Source organism: Mesoplodon mirus (assembly GCF_964341445.2).
Source record: "Mesoplodon mirus genome assembly, chromosome: 3".
NCBI lineage: Eukaryota > Metazoa > Chordata > Mammalia > Artiodactyla > Ziphiidae > Mesoplodon > Mesoplodon mirus.
Window position 1 is genome coordinate 27,949,654 of NC_138978.1, and position 19,907 is coordinate 27,969,560.

At 41.8% G+C, this 19,907-nt stretch overlaps 2 protein-coding genes across 3 annotated transcripts in view; one reads left to right on the forward strand and one right to left on the reverse strand.

Moving 5' to 3' along the window:
* SNRNP40 (small nuclear ribonucleoprotein U5 subunit 40) overlaps positions 1-13,556 on the reverse strand; it is a 39,261-nt gene extending 25,705 nt beyond the window's left edge. Inside the window, exons 1-4 of the mRNA XM_082612581.1 lie at positions 13,359-13,556; positions 10,471-10,600; positions 9,142-9,235; positions 7,342-7,507 (exon numbers count right to left, since the gene is read on the reverse strand). Coding sequence (XP_082468707.1) covers positions 7,342-7,507; positions 9,142-9,235; positions 10,471-10,600; positions 13,359-13,502 — 534 coding nt within the window. The 5' untranslated portion in view covers positions 13,503-13,556. The remainder of the gene's footprint in view (positions 1-7,341; positions 7,508-9,141; positions 9,236-10,470; positions 10,601-13,358) is intronic.
* A 178-nt stretch (positions 13,557-13,734) lies between these two features.
* The window catches only part of ZCCHC17 (zinc finger CCHC-type containing 17), a 55,023-nt gene continuing 48,850 nt past the window's right edge, over positions 13,735-19,907 (forward strand). The window contains exon 1 of one of the 2 annotated variants that reach the window (XM_082613053.1): positions 13,735-13,822. Coding sequence is in view for 1 of the 2 variants with exons in the window: in XM_082613052.1 (XP_082469178.1) it covers positions 14,475-14,497 (23 nt within the window). In the remaining variant the exon portion in view is untranslated. Of the gene's footprint in view, positions 13,823-14,185; positions 14,498-19,907 lie in introns of those variants that run through there. The other variant, XM_082613052.1, reaches the window with a different exon arrangement.

The window sequence follows — 19,907 nt, forward strand, 5'->3', positions numbered from 1 at the left end:
ATTCTGAAATATTCACTTACCAAAAAAATTGTAAACGAGAACATTTTCTTACCTAAATCATTTGAGTTGCTGACCTAACGCCCTGACACTCCTAAATACTTTAGTATATTTAGTGCGCTTGTCCCACAAGATGTCCTCCTACGTAATCTCAACACAAACATCAGAATCAAGAAACTAACACCCATACATTACTACCATCCTCAGATCTCATTCAAGTTTCTCCACTTGTCCCAATAGGGTCTTTTATTGCAAAAGGATTCAGTTCAGAATCATATGTTGAATTTATTTATTTGTAAATACTTATGTATTTATTTGGCTGCGCCGGGTCTTAGTTGTGGCATGCAGGATTTTTAGTTGCAGCATGCGAACTCGTACTTGCAGAATGTGGGATCTAGTTCCTGACCAGGGATCGAACCCGGGCCCCCTGCATTGGGAGCGCAGAGTCTTAGCCACTGGACCACCAGGGAAGTCCCCATATGTTAAATTTAGCTGTCATGTTTCTTTAGTCTCCTTCAGCCTGGAAGAGTTTCTTAGACTTTCCTGGAGTTTCATAACCTCGACGCTTCGCAAAATTCTAGGACAGTAATGTTCCTCAATTTGTGTGTCTGATGTTTTCTCATGATTAGATTCAAGTTATTTGGCAGGACTATACTGAAGTGATGTTGCATTTTCATTGTATCCTATCGAGTGGCTCACAATTTTCATTTGTCCCATTACTAAAAACATTCAAAACAATTTTTTTTCTTTTAAATTTTGGCTACACCACATGGCTTGCAGTATTTCAGTTCCCCGACCAGGGACTGAACCCAGGCCATGGCAGTGAAAGTGCTGAATCCTAACCACTAGACTACCAGGGAACTCCCATAACATTCAATTTGATCATTTAAGAGATTCCTCTGGCAAGCTTTTTTGCATAAGACATTCTAGGTCCACCGTGTACTTTCCCTGCCCAGACCTGAAATAAGGAGCCCTTTTAGTGGAAAATGGTATTTAAAGGCCAAGACCTATACAGTAGACGTGCTCATTGGTTTTGGGGTGTTGTTGTTCCTAGACCCTCTAAGTGGACAGTTAAGCAATATATGCATACACAGGTGCACACACATACATCTACAAACACACATTTACATCTAATTTTTTTTCCTACATTTATCTGTTTATATATTGAATGTCATGAGCTCAAACTGATACTCTGAATTCGATACTGACAACACAAGATGCATTTTAGTTTTCTCTTTCTGTATTGGTAAATCCTTTCTCTTGACAGTGAGAAATCTGCCCCCCATTATACTTATTATATTTACTTATTTGATCAGGCTTCCTGTATGTAACCAATCTCCTACACCCTCTTCCAGCTGTCTCCTGCATGGATGTCCTCTTTCCCTGTTTGAATGTGATTCCCATTCTGGGCTGATTCTATGTGAAACTCCTCCTCACCCCATTTGGGTGACCCCTCTGTGTGAACGCTCTCTTCACTCTGCTCTGGCTCTAATACCACTTTTCAGGCTGCCCTTCCTCAGGGACTCCATCCTTGTCTGAGTCTGCTCAGCCTCAGACTCCCTACCTGAACTGCTCCCACCCTGTGTGGGCACCCTTAACTCAGGCTCTGACACCCACACTGTCTCCCCCACACTAATGTGTAGATGACTCTTTGACCCTGCTACGGCACTGACTCTCCATGCTGGGCTCCTCCCTCCGGTTCCCCACACTGGGCCATCTACCTTGTGCTGTGTGGATGCCCTCCTTACCCTACGCAGTTTCCATCTCCCTACACGGGATGCGGATACTCCCGCATCCGGTGTGGATGCTCTCCTTTCATCTCACTTGGGTTCTGACATGCCACTCTGGGACACTTTGGCCTATCCCCACCTCTAACCCAAACACCTTTCCTGCTTCAGTCTATGTAATGGTACCAGGACTTGAATTGTTTGTAAAAGGGAATAACATATATGATTTCACTTAATTGCTTCATTAGAAGAAAGAATGGATTGCTGAAAATGGTTTGAAAAGACTGGTATGGACAATGCTGAGGATACCACTTCTAGACTGAAAAATACAAGAGTTATTGAAACCTCTGCTTTCTGTTGAGAACTCTGACAAATAAGAAACATGACATATTCCTTCTTAGATAAGCACAAGTTATTAAACTCCTATACTTATAAACCTAGCAACAGAAAGCAACAATAAAGCATTCCAACTTGGCAAGTAACTAAAAGGCATATGTAAAAGGCTGTTCAATGAAGCAGTAATTATATAAATAATATATTGAAATTAAAAATAAAGAACTGGTTAAAAAAGTCACTTTAAGTAATGTGATATATTACACATTTAAAAAATACTGCCTTGAAAATAAATACCGCCTTGAGTATGATTATTTCAAACCATGTTTAATTAAGGGAGAAGAGAAGCAAGAAACTGAAAGAAGGAAAGAGTAGAATAGAAAAGACGTATACAATGGAAGGTAGTAGAAAAAGCAAAAGCTAAGGAGAGATGGAAAGATAAATATGAGCACAAAAACAAAATGAAACAAAGTCAGAGAAAAGGTAAAAGAAGAAAAGGTGAAACTAAACAAGAGTAAGTTCTTAAAGGACTTCCCTGGTGGTCCAGTGGTTAAGACTTCACACTCCCAATGCAGGGGGCCCACATTTGATCCCTGGTCAGGGAACTAGATCCTGCATGCTGCAACTAAAAAATGCTGCATGCCGCAACAAAGATCCCATGTGCTGCAACTAAGACCCACCACAGCCAAAAAAAGAATAAGTTCCTAGATGGTTACCATAGCAAGCCCTCAATAAATGTTTGTTAACAAAGTTCATTAGGGCACTCTTGTCTCTGCCTTTTGAAATGCCAATTAGCAAATCAGCTGTTAGGTCTCTCCAACTATAGTACACCTACGTTAAGACCTCTGGGAATTTCATGCAAAACTTGTGAAATCTGAACAAGATCGAGGGATCATAGCAATGTCACCTTTTATAGTTATGAGACAAGTTAACATTGCTGGAAACTGGGGGAAGAGTAAATGGGATCTCTGTATTATCTCTTAGAACAGCATGAGAATCTATAATTCTCTCAACAAAAAGGAAAATCAACCTATTAAAAAACAAAAACAAAACAAAACAAAACAAAAAGACCTTTGGGAGTTATTCCTAAGCCACAGTCTCTCAGCCAAGCATCAAGGGGCCCAAGTGATTGTTTATTACAAAACCATTCAGTAGAAAACATCTCAAAGCAGATAATCCAGTAGGTCAGTGTCACCACCTTTAATTATGAAAGAAAACCAAATTCATTTAAAAAAGCAACAAACAATCACAAGTTCAGTGTGATTTCTCAGATGTACTCCTTTGAAATCCCTCCCTGTTTAATCATAAAAAAAAATCCAGAGTCAAAAACTAGTGCCAAAGAAAGAATAAAATGGTACTACAAAGCAGCGTGTCCCGTGTGCCCCTGAAATAGGTTACTATTTCTAGGCCTCATTTTCCTCATTTGTAAAGTGAGGATGCTGGAGGAGATCAGTGGCTCCCAAAATGTCATACCTGCTACATCAAATCACTTGAGGAACACATTTAACATTCTGATTCTAAAAAACACAATACTGTTGACATTAACATTCAAAAAAAGAGAAATACTTTGGTGTAAATGTAACAAAATCTGTACACTATCTCTATGCGGAAAACCTAAAAACTCTAATGAATGAAATCAAAGTAGAACGAAATAAATGGAGAGATAGTCCATGTTCACGGGTAGGAAGACTCAGCATTGTCAAGATGTCAGTTCTTCCCAATTTGACCTATAGATCAATCATACTGATCAATGCAATGTCAACCAAAATTCCAGTAAGTTACTTCATGGAAATCAACAAATTGGAGTTTATCTGGAAAGGCAAAAGACCCCAACTTGCCAATACAATATTGGACAACAAAGCTGGAGGACTGACACTACCCAACTTCAGGATTAACTATAAAGCCTGTAATCAAGACAGCATGATATTGGCAAAAGAAATGACAAATAGATTAATGGAAGAGAATAAAAGGCCTAGAAATAGACCCCCATAAATACAGTCAATTGATCTTTGACAAAGGAGCAAAGGCAATACAATGGAGCAAAGACAGTTTCTTCAACAAATGGTGCTGGAATAACTGTATGTCCACATGTTAAAAAAAAATGAATATTTTTTTGCACCTTTGACAAAAGTTAACTCAAAATGGATCACAGACCTAAATGTAAAATATTAAACTCCTAGAAAGTAACACAGAAGAAAACTTAGGTGACCTAGGGTATGGTGATGACTTTTAGATATAACACCAAATGCACAATCCATGAAAGAAATCATTGATAAGCTGAACTTCATTAACATTAAAAACTTCTCTGTGAAAGAAAATGTCAAGAAAATTAGAGGACAAGCTACAGACTGTTGAGAAAATATTTGCAAGAGACACATCTGTTAAAGGACTATTATCCAAAACACAGTAAAGAACTCTTAAATTCAACAATAACAAACATGGACTTCCCTGGTGGTGCAGTGGTTAAGAATCCGCCTGCCAATGCCGGGGACACAGGTTTGAGCCCTGGTCTGGGAAGATCCCACATGCCGCGAAGCAACTAAGCCCATGCGCCACAACTACAGAGCCTGCGCTCTAGAACCCATGAGCCACAACTACTGAGCCTGCATATCACAACTACCGAAGCCTGCATGCCTAGAGCCTATGCTCTGCAACAGGAGAAGCCACCGCAATGAGAAGCCCACGCACCGAAACAAAGAGTAGCCCCCGCTCGCCGTAACTAGAGAAGGCCCGCACGCAGCAATGAAGACCCAACGCAGCCAAAAATAAATAAATAAATAAGTAAATTTATTTAAAAAAATAAAACAATAACAAACAACCAGATCAAAAATTGAGCTAAAGAACTTAACAGATACCTCACCAAAGAAGTACACAGATGGCAAATAAGCATATGCAAAGATGCTCAACATTGTGTTACCAGAGGAGGAGGGTAGAGGAAGTGGGAATTGGAGGAAGGTGGTCAAAAAGTACAAATTTCTAGTTAGAAGATACATAAGTACTAGGGATGTAATGCACAATATGATGACTATAGTTAACACTGCTATATGATATATAGAAAAGTTAAGACAGTGTATCTTAAGAGATCTCATCACAAGAAAAAAATTTTCCCTTTTTTTTCCTTTTTGTTGTATCTATATGAGAAGATGGATGTTGGTCAAATCTACTGATAATCATTTCACAATATATGTAAATCGAACCATCTTGCTGCATGCCTTAAATCTGTACAGTGATGTATGTCAATTATTCTCAATAAAACTGGAAAAAAGATGTTCCACATCATATATCATTGGGAAAATGCAAAGTAAAACGGAAGTAAGATACTACTACACACCTATTAGAAAGGCCAAAATCTAAAGCACTGACAACACCAAATGCCGACAAGGATGGGGAACAAAGGAACGCGCATTCATTGCTGGTAGGAAGACAAAATGGTGCAGCCACCTTGGAAGACAGTTTGGCAGTTTCTTACAAAACCTTTACTGCACAATCCAGCAATTGTGCTCCTCAGTATTTACCCAAAGAGTTAAAACCTTAGGTCCACACAAAAACCTACACACAGATGTTTAGAGCAGCTTTATTCATAATTGCCAAAACTTGGAAGCAACCAAGATGTCCTTCAGTAGGTGAATGGATAAACTGTGGTACATCTAACAATGGAATATTATTCAGCACCGAAAAGAAATGAACTATTAAGCCATGAAAAAACATGGAGGAATCTTAAATGTATATTACTAGGTGAAAGAAGCCAATCTGAAAAGGCTATACACTTTATGAGTCTACCTATATATGACATTCTGGAAAAGGCAAAACTAAGGAGACAGCAAAAAGATCAGTGGTTCCCTGGGGTTGAGAGGAATGAATAGGTGGAACATAAAGGATTTTTTTTTTTTTTTTTTTTCTTTTTGCTGTATGCGGGCCTCTCACTGTTGTGGCCTCTCCCGTTGCGGAGCACAGGCTCCGGACGCGCAGGCCCAGCGGCCATGGCTCACGGGCCCAGCCGCTCCGCGGCATATGGGATCCTCCCAGACTGGGGCACGAACCCGTATCCCCTGCATCGGCAGGCGGACTCTCAACCACTGCGCCACCAGGGAGGCCCAGGATTTTTAGGACAGTTTAAATACTGTGTATGATACCATAGTGCCAGATACATGTCATTACACATCTGTCCAAACCCATAGAATGTACACCACTAAAAGTGAACCCTAATGTAAACTATGGACCTTGGGTGATAATGACATGTCAATGTAGGTTCATCAATTGTAACAAAGGTACCACTCTGGTGGGGGAAGCTATCCATGGTGGGGGCAGTGGTTATACGGGAAATCTCTGTACCTTCCCCATAATTTTGCAGTGAACCTAAAACTACTCTAAAAAAAATAAAGTCTTGGGACTTCCCTGGTGGCGCAGTGGCTAAGAATCCACCTGTCAATGCAGGGGACATGGGTTCAAGCCCTGGTCCGGGAGGATCCCACATGCCGCAGAGCAACTAAGCCCATGCGCCACAACTACTGAGGCTGAGCTCTAGAGCCCACGAACCACAACTACTGAGCCCGTGTGCCACAACTACTGAAGCCCACACACCTAGAACCTGTGCTCCACAACAAGAGAAGCCACCGCAATGAGAAGCCCATGCACTGCAATGAACAGTAGCCCCTGCTCCCCGCAACTAGAGAAAGCCCACCCGCAGCAACAAATACCCAATAACAAAACAAAAAAAAAATCCCATTCCAGACCTACTAAACCAGAATCTGGGTATTTTTAGCACGTTCTTCACGTAATTCTGATATGCATACAGGTCGGAAATCATTGGACTAAATGACTTTTAATACCCCATCCTGTTACTAAAACCACATACTATATAGTCAGTATATCAAACCTTTTTACTATACTGACTATAATTACACAAGTCTTATAAGACATGTATATTATTGTCAGCGTTCTAAAGACTGATAAGCTGAGGATCAGAAAAGTGAACTGCCTATGGTCACACAATTAAGTAAACAGCTAATTCGACAGAATCCAATTATTCTTGGATGGTGGTCCATTTTATTCCAAGTCACAATGGTTCAACAGTTATAATATTATTCTGTAGGATACCTAAAAAAAGAAAAAAAACCTCAACTGCTTATTATTTTAAACATATTTTAAATAGTGTCTGTTTTGGGAAATGTCTGATGAAACAAAGTTGTGGAGAGGAGGGTAAAGCACAGGTGGGAAGACAAGATAAGATTCACATTATGTCACCTCAGAAACCCTCAACACACAGACAGACACCACCACCCACCTTAACTGTACCGTCGTCACTGCCAGTGCAGACAAGCTGGGGACCCCTCCTGGCCGGATAACAGGAATTCACAAAGGAGGTGTGCCCCTTCAGTCTTTTAACCCTCTCGCCTGTTTCACTATCCCACACCGCCACAGTTTTATCCGTGGATGCTGAGAAGAGCATACTAGGTGAGAGGAAGAAGAAAAAAATAAGTGAAGACAAGGAATAGCAATCTATCTTCCCTACTTGCCAAAACGTGCCAAAGTTTTCAAGATCACTAACATGTTGTGCTCTGACAGCTTGGCACCTGATGCTGGAATGCCTCACCTACTTAACAAAATCCTAATCATGCTCTAGACCCAGTTATAAGGTCTACCCTATGAAATGTAAAACAAATTTCCCTCTGTCAGTCCCCACATTATACATCTAATACAGCAGTCTTCTCAATCTTTCCCTCCTTTTTTGATATACAACACTTTACACATCCTTCCACTTGGAAATGTTTAATCACTCCCTGCTGCGGAGGTGAGACACACTGTAGCAATTCCTGACCCAATGGCTTGGTAACTCTCTTTCTCTAAAACTCAAAAGCTTTTGTCTCTGAGGATGATTTCTAAGTTATGATTGAATTTACAATGCTTTCTTTACTCAAACAGGAAAAATGTATACAAGGCTATGCACCCAGTTGTTCAGGGAACCCTAAAATTTTTAGGTCAGAGCTGTAAAACAATAAATGTTTACTGAAATACCTAATGGGATTAATTAACTTTGTATAACCACATTTTTATATTATCTGTAGTTATTCTAAAGTTATGCAATTGTTAAAATATTTATAATAAATAGTATGTTATAGTAAACAGGTATGACAGGTGAATAATGTTAAGGGTAAAAAGCAGCAGACAAGATTGTACAAGTAGTTCCTTTTTTAAATTTGACTGTGCTGCGTGGCTTGTGGGATCTTAGTTCCCCGAGCAGGACTGAACCCAGGCCACGGCAGTGAAAGCGCTGAGTCCTAACCACTGGACTGCCAGGGAACTCCCACAAGGAGTTCTAATATATATAAAAAAAACAAACTTTTTTGAATAGGAAAAAGGCTTGAGAAAAACATATCATAATATTAACAGTGATTATCTTTGGAGTGGTAAAAACGTGGGCTATTTGGTCATTTTCCTGTTTTTGAGTTTTCTTGAAATAGATTATTTTATTATTACTTTTATAATAAAAGTTGCTAATTTCTATACATGTAAATTACATTTTATGTCTTAAAATTTTTTTTCTGCGATGTTGATATGTTAGATAGACGTGATGTGTCTATAAATGCATACATGGAACAATAAACACCTTACTTGGGTTACAGTGATAGGATAATAAAGTGGTTGTCCAAAACGCAGTTTTTTTTTTTAAACATCTTTATTGGAGTATAATTGCTTTACAATGGTGTGTTAATTTCTGCTGTATAACAAAGTGAATAAGCTATACATAAACATATACCCCCATATCTCCTCCCTCTTGCGTCTCCCTCCCACCCTCCCTAACCCACCCCTCTAAGTGGACACAAAGCACCGAGCTGATCTCCCTGTGCTATGTGGCTGCTTCCCACTAGCTATCTATTTTACATTTGGTAGTGTATATATGTCCATGCCACTCTCTCACTTCGTCCCAGCTTACCCTTCCTCTTCCCCGTGTCTTCAAGTCCATAAAACGCAGTAGTTTTTGACAGCACAGTCTCCTGAGAGAAAACTCAGGGATGAAATGTGAAAGGATGCCAAGAAGAATTACTATAAGAAGCAGTTGTCACCCACTATGCAGAATACTCACCTGCCATCTGTGTTATAATGCAGTTCCATTACTGCTCCACTGTGTCCCTTCAATGTAGCATAGTTATCGCAGTCACCATAGACATTCCACAACACTGTTAGGGGGACAGGGGTTCTGTGAGCATTACTAGGCAAAAGAAAACTCATTATTGGCCATGGAAAGGGTACTTATGAATTCACTAGAACAACAGTTCTGAAATTATACTCCTTTGGAACACTATTAGTTCTATTAGCTAGATCAATTTTCCCCACATTAAAACAAAAATAATGCAATATTTTCACATTTCATGAAATAAAAACATTTTAGTTAATGGCTATAATTTTTTAAATCTTAAGTGTTTTTCCTGTACTTTTAAGAAGTTGGCACTCACAGCTACTGTCTGCTATGAGTAGAAGCAGACTGCAAAATGATGGTACTTATGGGAAACTCTGGAAACTGTAACTGACTTGAAGGTCACAGGAGAATGACTTTATACTACATTCACTCATTGCAAATGTACTAAATACAGGTGCTGGGGTAAAATAAGGTAAATGAATAGACAACAGTTCCAATCCTTAGGGAGCCTGGTCCAGCACAGAGTGAAGTTCGATGAGTGTTATTAAGGAACACTCTATACACAATAAGGTATTTAGAGTTATTTTCCTGCTGATAAAACTGTTTCTAGTTTGTTCAATGAAATTAAGCAAATCAGTAGTTCAAGTATGTTCTGCAAAGATCCTTAAGCCTTCCAGAGACTTGGCCACTACTAAGTTTAAGGAACACAGAACCAGAACACCAAAATCAAAACAGACATCATCCACCCTGAGGCACAGTTATAAGCAAAGAGCCAAAAGACTCTTCTTGACCAGTAGCTGAGAATCGGGTAGCAAATCCTATTGATGGACAGGTAGATTATCCAAGTGAGTTGCCACGTCACGATTCCCTCCTTCCGTTTCAAATGCTAAGATTCTGAGGGAATGGATCAAGAGGAGAGCCTCAATATCTTTGGGAAAAAGTTCTCTCTCTCCTCTTTACTCCCATTAGCCTGTTAAGCCTAGATCTCCAGTCTTGCTAAATCAGCTCGAGATTTGCCTGCATGAGGACGATGTTCTCAAACTAGAGCAACTCACTTTCCAACTGGTAACATAATTCCTTCTGTATTTACCACATGGACCCTGAGTTCTAAACCCCAAATCATTCAGCATTTTCATGACCCTATTTTAGCATATTAGCCACATAGTTTGTTATGTGACCAACTTAGACTTATACTCTCTATGGCACTGAAGGTTTTAAAAAGTAATCACTATTTGGCAGAGAGCAATTACTCCAGATTCAAAAACTATGTCTTACATATCAGTCGGTCAAATCCTGCAGATGCTAAGGTGGATCCATTGGGGTGAAACTTGCAGCAATACACTTCCCCTTCATGTCCTGAGAGAAGCATGATTGGGGCTTGAAGGGAGGAACATCTTGGAGGCCCCTAAACAAAAGAGAGAATTACAGAGTAGTCACTATATACAGGCAAAGGATACTGAAAGGTCAGGGAATGGGGAGTATAAGGAAAAGACAAGGGAAACTGATTGAGTATATTTCTGCTGATTTAGAGAATGGCAACTCTTCGCACATAACTTATGTCTCCAGTTTGATACTCTCCTGCTGAAGTTTCCAGTGTCTATCTGTTATACTAACTCTCTTCCTCCCTCACTGTGCTCCCATGCCATACCCAACTTTTAATTAATTAATTAATTAATTAATTAATTAAATAAATTCAAGCGCTCAGTTGCCTGCTTGCCTCCTTTCAAGTTTGACCTCATTTCTTAGGCTGAGTGCCCATATTTTTGTCTTATCATTGTCCTACATCATTTTATAAAAATTAATTAATTAACTAATTATTTTTGGCTGCGTTGGGTCTTCGTTGCTGCGCGTGGGCTTTCTCTAGTTGCTGTGAACAGGGGCTACTTTTTGTTGCGGTATGCAGCTTCTCATTGCAGTGGCTTTTCTTGTTGTGGAGCACGGGCTCTAGGCGCACGGGCTTCAGTACTTGTGGCATCTGGGCTCAGTAGTTGTGGCTCATGGGCTCTAGAGCGCAGGCTCAGCAGTTGTGGCGCGTGTGCTTAGTTGCTCCGCAGCATATGGGATCTTCCTGGACCAGGGCTCGAACCCGTGTCCCCTGCATTGGCAGGTGGATTCTCAACCACTGCACTACCAGGGAAGCCCTATACCCAACTTTTAACTGCTCAAACACATTAAACTAATTTCTGCCTCAGGATCTTTTATACTTGTTGTTGCCCCTGACAGGAACCCCCTCCGCCTAGATCTTCCTATGTGTGGCTCCTTTCAAATGTTTCCTCTTCAGAAAGTCTTTCCTGGAACACTCAAGCTCAAGCAGCACCCTACCTCCCCTCTGCATTCTATCAACCCTACTGTATTCTCTCACAGCACCTATCACTCACTGAAATTACCTTCCTTATGTGTTTGTTTACATTTTGTTTCCCCTGCCCTGCCACTAGAGAAGCTCTGTGAGTGCTGGAACCCTACCAGTGTAATTCTACACTGTTTTCCCAGTTTCTAGTTTGATGAATGAATGACTGAACTAAGCTTTCCCAAAATCCTGCAGGGTACAGTTATTAAGCAAAGTAGTTTTGATTATGGTCTTGGACATTAAGTCTAGGCTTGGGCAATTCAAAGAAACCTGGGCTGATATTCTTACTTGTCAGACAGAAGAACAAGTACACTATTAATAATCCCCAAATCTCTTCAGTTTTCCAGCTTACTCATTTACTCAAAAAATACTATGTGCCAGGCACTGTTCTACGCACTGATAAAACAGGATTGAACAAAATAAACAATGGAGCTTGTGTTCTAGTGGGAAGGAGGGGCAGAAAGGAGGGAGGGAAGGCAGAAACAAGTAAAACATAAAGGTGGTGGTATGTGCTATGGAGAAAAACAAAGCAGCAATGTGGGTTAGTGAGCACAGGGTACTGCAATTTAAAATAGGCTCGTCAGGAAAGCCTTCACGGAAAAAGTGATACTTCAGCAGAGGTTGGGAGCAGTTGAGTGTGTAAACCATGTGGACGTTTGGAAGAAAAGTAAATCCTAGGGGGAGCAGCAAATGCAAAGGCTTTGTGGCAGGAGCATGGAAGCCAGTGCGCCTGGAGCAGGGTGAGCAATGGAAAATTGGTAGTTCAGAGAGGTCAAGGGAAAGAGGGCAAAAGATTGTCAGGATTTTAGTTTTACTCTGAATGAACTGAAAAGCCAGGGAAAGGTTTCAGCAGGGGGTAATACGATCTGATGTTTAGAAGGATTCCTCTGGCTGCTGGATTGAGAACAGACCGAGCATCCGTGAACAGAAACAGGAATACCATTAGGATCCTACAGCAATAATGCCAGATGAGATAAGGATGGTTTAGACCAGGAGCTAGTGATGGAGCTGGCAGAAGCAGTAGCAAGTCTGGATACATTTTGAGGACAGTGCCAGCAGGATTACTGACCAGCTGGTTGAGGAGTTGGGGAGGGGGGTACATATATTTCTTCAGCTGAGCCTAACAGGACCGAGGGAGAGGTGTGATCACCACCTCTATCGTACAAGAAATGTAGTTAAGAGCATGGATTCTGAATTTAAAATCTGTTCCTATCAGTTCCTAGATAAGTTTGTTTCCCCATCTACAAAAGGGGATAATAACAATTCATAACTCTCAGGCAGTTACCAAGATGAATGGAGTTTTCATATACAAAGAAAGCACTTAGTACAAGAGCTCAATGGATGGTAACTATTCCACGGTTGTTACTAATACTAGTTCAGAGAAACAGAGGGAAAAGCAAGTTGCCCCAAGTCCCAAAGCGAGCCAGTATCTTTCATTTCCTTCCTTCCTTCCCTCATTCATTCATTCATCCATCCACTCTTCCAACTTTCCTGAACGTTTATTCTATGCCGGATCCCTGGAACATTTAAGATTCCAAAGCCCCGGTCCCGGTTTTGAGCTCAAGGTCCTTAAGCCTAATTCTAACGCCTCCTCACAGGGCGGTCGAGATGCCGAAAACGCGCGTCAAACGGGGAAACACATGGAGCATCGCAGAGTGTTGGCCGCTCTTACAGTGCTTTTCTGCTTTAACTCCAGGGTGAGAGAGTCCCGTTCCGACCCCGCAGTGAGGGGAAAGGGCCGGTGCGGGATCACCAGGTGCAGCGCTGAGGAGAGAGGAAGAACTGAGGGCCGAAGGCCGCCTGCTCCCTTACTCACCGCTTGCAGCAGAGCTCCCGGCGCCGCCTGCTGCTGCCCGGCTCCGGGGCCCGACCCCGCCGCTCCCAATAGCAATTCATGCCGCGGCCGCTTGACTGGGACCAGCGGCAACTCTGGGGCCTTTCGCTTCTGCTGTTCTATCATGGCGGCAGCCGCTCTCCTCAAGCCGCCACTGACCGCGCCGACACCCTCAGGCACCACACGATTGGCTCCAACTTAGTCTTCCCCCGGAACTTCCGGCTTGGAGAAACCAATCAGCTTCCAATACTCCCCTCTGCACCGCCCCCTAGGGGGTCTCCTGTTATTGGTCAGTTCTTTCTGCCCTTATGAGAGTACTATTCCAGGATTGGTGAATAGAGCTGGAGTCCCACCTAGGCGCGCTGTGTCCTGTGGGTGGAAGCTCGCTGACTGGGTTTCGGTGTTGCGCGCAATGCTGCGGCGTGGAGACCGGACGCTGACACCGAGTAAGTGTAAGGAAGGTCGGGGGTGAGGGCAGTGGAATCTGGAGGCGGTGCCTCCGTTATGTGGTCTGAGGCTGGCCCTTCTCAGCTGCAGGTTTGATTGCAAGGGGCAGAGGGGGTCCCGAGTTCCTAGCTCTGGTGTGCAGTAGCCTGGGTTCCCTTTCTAGGGCTGGAGCAGAGCTTTGGGGTCTCTGCGCCTGCCTGGGGCCCTCGACGACTGCCTTCTTCAACAAGAGCCTTCCTTGTCGAGCCCTGTGCCAGGCGCTTCCAGGGAGAAAAGTCCTGTCTCCCAGCCTCCACTAGGGTCCTCTGACTGAGGAGGCCGACTTGTTTCTGCCATGATTCTGCAGCCTTTTTTTTTTTTAGCGCCTGCTCAGTACTCCTGAGAGAGACGGAGATGAAAGAAATGTCCGACTCTCGGCTTCCAGAGCACAGCCTTGTTGAGAAATTCGGATTCATACCTGTGAACTAGGCCTTCTCCTTAGTCGTGCAACTGATATTTATTGTGCAAAGCACTGGGGGGACATTGTGAACCAAACATGGTCCCTGACTTCAGGGTTGTTAGTCCGGTGGGGAAAACAGATGGACATTGTGAACCAAACATAGTCCCTGACTTCAGGGCTGTTAGTCCGGTGGGGGAAACAGATGCTCACCAATGATCTCACTAAGAAATGCAAAGTAAGTGCTGCCTACGAGAGGAAGCTGGTGTTATGAGTGCCTGGAATAAGCAGGAAGGCTTCTCTAAGGAAAAGATGCCTGAACTGATACCTGAAGGAACAGTTCTAATTAGTTGGGTGAAGAGGGGAAGGCAGCATATGCCATACAGAACAGCATGTGCAGAGGTCCTGTGGCAAATGTGAGGAAAGTGACTAACAGGCACAAAGAGGCCAGTGTGGCCAGGACAAAGGGAACAGAAGGGAATGTGGTACAAGATGAAGCTGGAGGCGGGCAGAGGCCAGACTTTGTAGCTTTTGCTTTAAGACTGATGGGAAATCACTGAGGGTTTTTTTTGCAGGTGGTGGGGTGGGGGAGGCAGCTTGATCCCTCAGGCCTTAGTAGTGTGAACAGATTGGAGGGGAGATAGATGCAGATAGACCACTTTGGTGAGAGTTGTTGGCAGTGGAGACTGGGGTATTGGTGGAACTGAGAGCTAGATATTTCCTAGACTACTCTGCACCTAAGATGAGAATTGAATTTGGAAGTGAGAGGAGGAGGAGAGTGAGGGGCATGCCATTTTGCTGGCAGATACCATAGCAGAGGCCGTGAGTTTCTTAGTCATCAGCTTTTTGGTTTCATGACTTTCTGCAGTGATAGCCATGACTTTCTTGATCATGGCAAAGACTGTTGTTTTGTGGGTTAGGAGGTGTTCCTGGGAAGTTCTACCAGTACTTCCTACAGCCCTTGCAGTAATTTTGTAAGTCACATAATACCTGGCAATAAATCCCTTTCTGTTTAACCTAGCTAGAATGTGTTCCAATATGTGCAACTGTACTTCATCAGGGTAGGGGTACTGCCAGTTAGATGAGCTATAAATACAGAGTTAAAGGGAAGTTAAGCTATTGTTTGAATGATGGACTCTGGAATCTAAGCTGGATAGGGAGGAAAGTGAAGAAAAAAAGAGGACTGATAGATTGGAAGAAAATAGAGGTCAGTAGATCAGGATTCGGATGAGGTCAATGAACAGTATTCTCTGCTAGAGGACTTCCATTTATCCTTAAAGACCTACTCAGTTGTCACCTTTTAAACTTCCTTGCTTCCCCCAGGCCCTTCTTCTCTTTCTTGTTTTCTTAATACTTTGAACCTAATCACTAGCACTGATCATACTGCATTGTAATTGGTCACCATTATCCTTACACGACTAGGAAGCCTTTGATGACAGGGACTGTGTTGAAAAGAATGGTTTAGTGACAAGTGTGTGTGGCTCTTGGAATAGCCTAAGATTTATCTCTTTCTAGCTATGAATTTTCGACAAGTTACTTCATTCCTTTAAAACAGAGATATCTATTTTGTAGAGTTGTTTTAAGGATTGAAAGGAGGTTTATGGGGACTTCCCTGGTGGTCCAGGGGTTAGGACTCTGTGCTGCCAATGCGGGGGCCTGGGTTCAATCCCTGGTCAGGGAACTAGATCCCGTGTGCTGCAGCTAAGACCCAGCACAGCCAAATAAATAAATAAATATTTAAAAAAGAAAAAAAAAGAAAGAAAGGAGATTTATGAAGTGCCTAGCACAGAGCCTGATATATAAACATCAGTAAAGCTGCTGAACTGATAAATTAACTAACAATTTAAAATAGAGTAAAATTAAGTACTTCAGTATTTCAGTAGACAGTTACAAATTTCTGTGTGCTCTATACTGTGGTAAGCACTGGAGAGTTGAAGGATATGATGCAGTGCGAGACAAGGGCATGCTTGGAAGAATTTCACAATCCATAAAGGAAAGAAAAAATATTCGTAAATAGGATTTGAATCCCATCTCCATCATTCATAGCTTTGTAATCTTGAACAAGGTAATTTAGCTTCTCCTGTGTCTTAGTTTTTTCATCTGTAAAATACCTTAACAAACAAAACAATAATTGCCTATCTTGTTAGGGAAGTCAAAAAGGGAATTAACTTAGTTAAGACAAGTAAAGCTTCTAGGTTAAAGGCAAATAGGAAGCACTCAAATATTAGCTATTATTATTAGAAGACTTGGAAGGGACCTTAGGGATTGTTAACTGGTCCTGGGGTCCAGTACCAAAATGGCTAACTCTGAGCAGCCCTTGTCAAGACATTTGACCTCTGTTAGCCTCATTTTCAATTAAATAAGAGTAGTGGACTGAATGAACTTAATAATTGCTTTCAGCTTTCACTTTTTATGAGTCCATTTTTGTTTTTCCTTGTTTCTTACTATTTTTCATCTTTCCTGCCTTTGACCATTTTGTCAACAGATCCATGACCAGAGTGCAAAATGGAAAAAGCATCTGTCTAAGATAGTTACTCTAGAAATTTGATGGGAAGGAGGAAGATTGGGCCACCAGTTTGATATTTGAAAGTCTCCCATCTTTCGACCTACCCAGAGAATTGTGTGGGACTCAGTTCCTTCTCCTACATTCTTTAGACCAGAATGCTTTCTTCTTTCTTTACCTGTGTTTGCCACATAGTAAGGCTCTATTCACTCATTCAAGAAAACTTTGAGTACCTACTGTATACAGGCACTGGGAAGACAAAATCAAATGAGAAGTAGTCCTTGGTTACATGTTTGAATGAATAAATCTAGACCCTGCTCATCCTAGCCTCCAGGAATGAAGCCCTTCTAATTACTCCTTACTGGAATCTCTAATTTGGGACCTAGTTAGTGTTAGAACTATATACTACTCTTCAGGGGCTTCCCTGGTGGTCCAGTGGTTAAGACTCCTCGCTCCCAATGCAGGGGGTCCAAGTTCGATCCCTGATCAGGGAACTAGATCCTGCATGCTGCAGCGAAGATTCTGTGTGCCACAACTAAGACCCGGTGCAGCCAAATAAATTAAAAAAAAAAAAAAAGAACTACATACTCTTCAAAATTTAGATGTGGACTGTGAATTCTTTCTGAGGCAGTGTGGAATAGTGGTTGAGAATGAAGGCTCTGTCATTATTCTGTCTTTGATGTGTCCCAGTATTTTGACTTATCAATTGATTCGCCTCAATTCTTATACATAACTTAAAAATAAATTAAAATCACTATAACTCTCAGAGGTCTATCTAATTGGTACTGTTAAGTAAAAACAGTAAATCTAAATCTTAAACTTAAAAACAACAACAAAAATCTTGGCCAGATCAGTGAGGTGACACGTGAAATGAAGTTTCGAAGGGGCTGCATATTATCTTTCCAATTTAATATTATTCTATGAATTGCTCATTGCTTGAGGGGAAGGAGGAGAGGACGTGGTTATTTTTTTTTCCTAATTGCAGGCACATTAAAAAAAAAGCTGACAACACAAAATTATGCAGGTACAGTACAAGTAACACTTCTTAATGAATCATTTGAGAGTTAAGTTGCTGACTTGATGCCCCATCACCCATGAATACTTCAGTTTTCCTATAATCATGGACATTCTTTTATATAACCATAATATAACTTCTACAATCCGGAAATTAACATTGCATAATTACCTCTAATCCTCAGGTCCCGCTCTTCCATGTTTGGGCACCGACTCCCCATTCTGGATTGCCCCAGTGTGCAGACACCCTTATAATCCTGCTTCTCCCCACACTGGGTTGCTCTTTGTAGATTTCCTCCTCGCCCAACATAAGCTCTGACCTCACTCTGGGCTACCATTCCCCTACCACAGCTCCCATTCCCATTCCCATGCTATACTTTCTTTGCTCTGCCCTTTGTTTTGGGAAGGAGGTGGCTAATAAATAACTGGGTCCTTATTGCTTCCCTCCATATCACAATTGTTTAAAACATTCAAGTAAAATAAAATGCGTAAGGAATTTTTTGTTTCTAGAACTATTGCAAGGCAACTTCAAATGGTGTACCTCAATCCTTATCAATTTACTTCCTTTTTTTTTTTTTTTGTGGTACGCGGGCCTTCCACTGTTGTGGCCTCTCCCGTTGTGGAGCGCAGGCTCCGGACGCGCAGGCTCAGCGGCCATGGCTCACAGGCCCAGCCGCTCCGCGGCATGTGGGATCTTCCCGGACCGGGGCACAAACCTGTGTCCCCTGCATCGGCAGGCGGACTCGCAACCACTGAGCCACCAGGGAAGCCCTACTTCCTGTTTTAAGTCTACAGATGTGGTCCTATTCAACTACACTATATCTGTCTCAATGTTTTATAAACTTTTTAAAAGCAACGGAACTATTTTTTCCAAATGAAATGTTACATAGAAGCTTAATAGGTAAACCAGATCAAAGCAGAATATTAAAAGTAGACCTGTTAAAAGTAGGCCTTCCTCATGTAACCTCCCTTCCCCCTTGCTACCATGACCCACCCCAAAGCTGGGAGGGCAAGTGGGAATCAGCAATAATCACCCTCTGCCTAATGACTGAGGAGAGGCTCCTAGCTTTGCAACTGCTCTGTGTGGGACCTCCCATAACTCAGATTTCTTTGGGGTTGTTCTCCCCCACCTTTGGTATGGAGGCTGTCCTCTGGTTGGTTGACCTAGGGCCCTTCTTTGTCCTTCCTGGTCCTGTTTGCCCTAGATACTTCAGAACTGACTTTTTAAAATAAACTTAAGTTAACTGAGAAGCTTCTGGATAACCACCGTACCTCCTTAGGTAGGTTTTTCCTAGGTATTTTATTATTTTTGATGCGATTGTAAATGGAATTGTTTCCTTAATTTCCCTTTCTGATAGTTCGTTGTTAGTATATAGAAATGCAGCAGATTTTTGTATATTATTTTGTATTTATATTAATTTTGTATCCTTCAACTTTACCAAATTCATTGATGAGCTCTAGCAGTTTTTTGGTGGCATCTTTAGGATTTTCTATGTATAGTATCATGTGATCTGCAAATGGAGACAGTTCTACTTCTTCCTTTCCAATTGGGATTCCTTTTGAATAACCACCCTACAACAACCCTAGGTTTCTACAGAATATAATTTAAAAAAAATTTAAAATACCATTTGGGAAGGGGGTGGCTAATAAATAACTGTGTCCCTGGCAACGCTTTACAATTCTGAAATCATAAGCCTGTTACTGTTGTATGACAGGATTTCTCTCAAAAATGCATGCCCATTTCCTGCTTGAAGATTTGCATAGGGTTTCTCAGGCTACAGTTCTACAAAAGGAGCAAATAGGGGAGCTTTAAACTTAGCTGTTCATACTCTTATCACAGCAAAAATCTGTATGAAATAACTTAAGATTGTATTGCTCTTTATGTGACCTTTGTTTAAAGAAGAACAGTTGATAGACTAAGTTGTTTGAGCTTAATTTCGATGTCCTAGCTGCTGATGCCTCTGTGGATTCTGTACCTCATGAGTGCTCCTAGAATTGGAGGGATAATTAAGGTTTCTTGATAGAGTTATTGGCCTCAGGTTAATAACCTTTGTTCTAGGATATGAGGTGAGGATGCTGGGCAGAGGGAAGGGAAGGACAAGAGGTGAGACTGCATAGCTGGGAGTGGAAG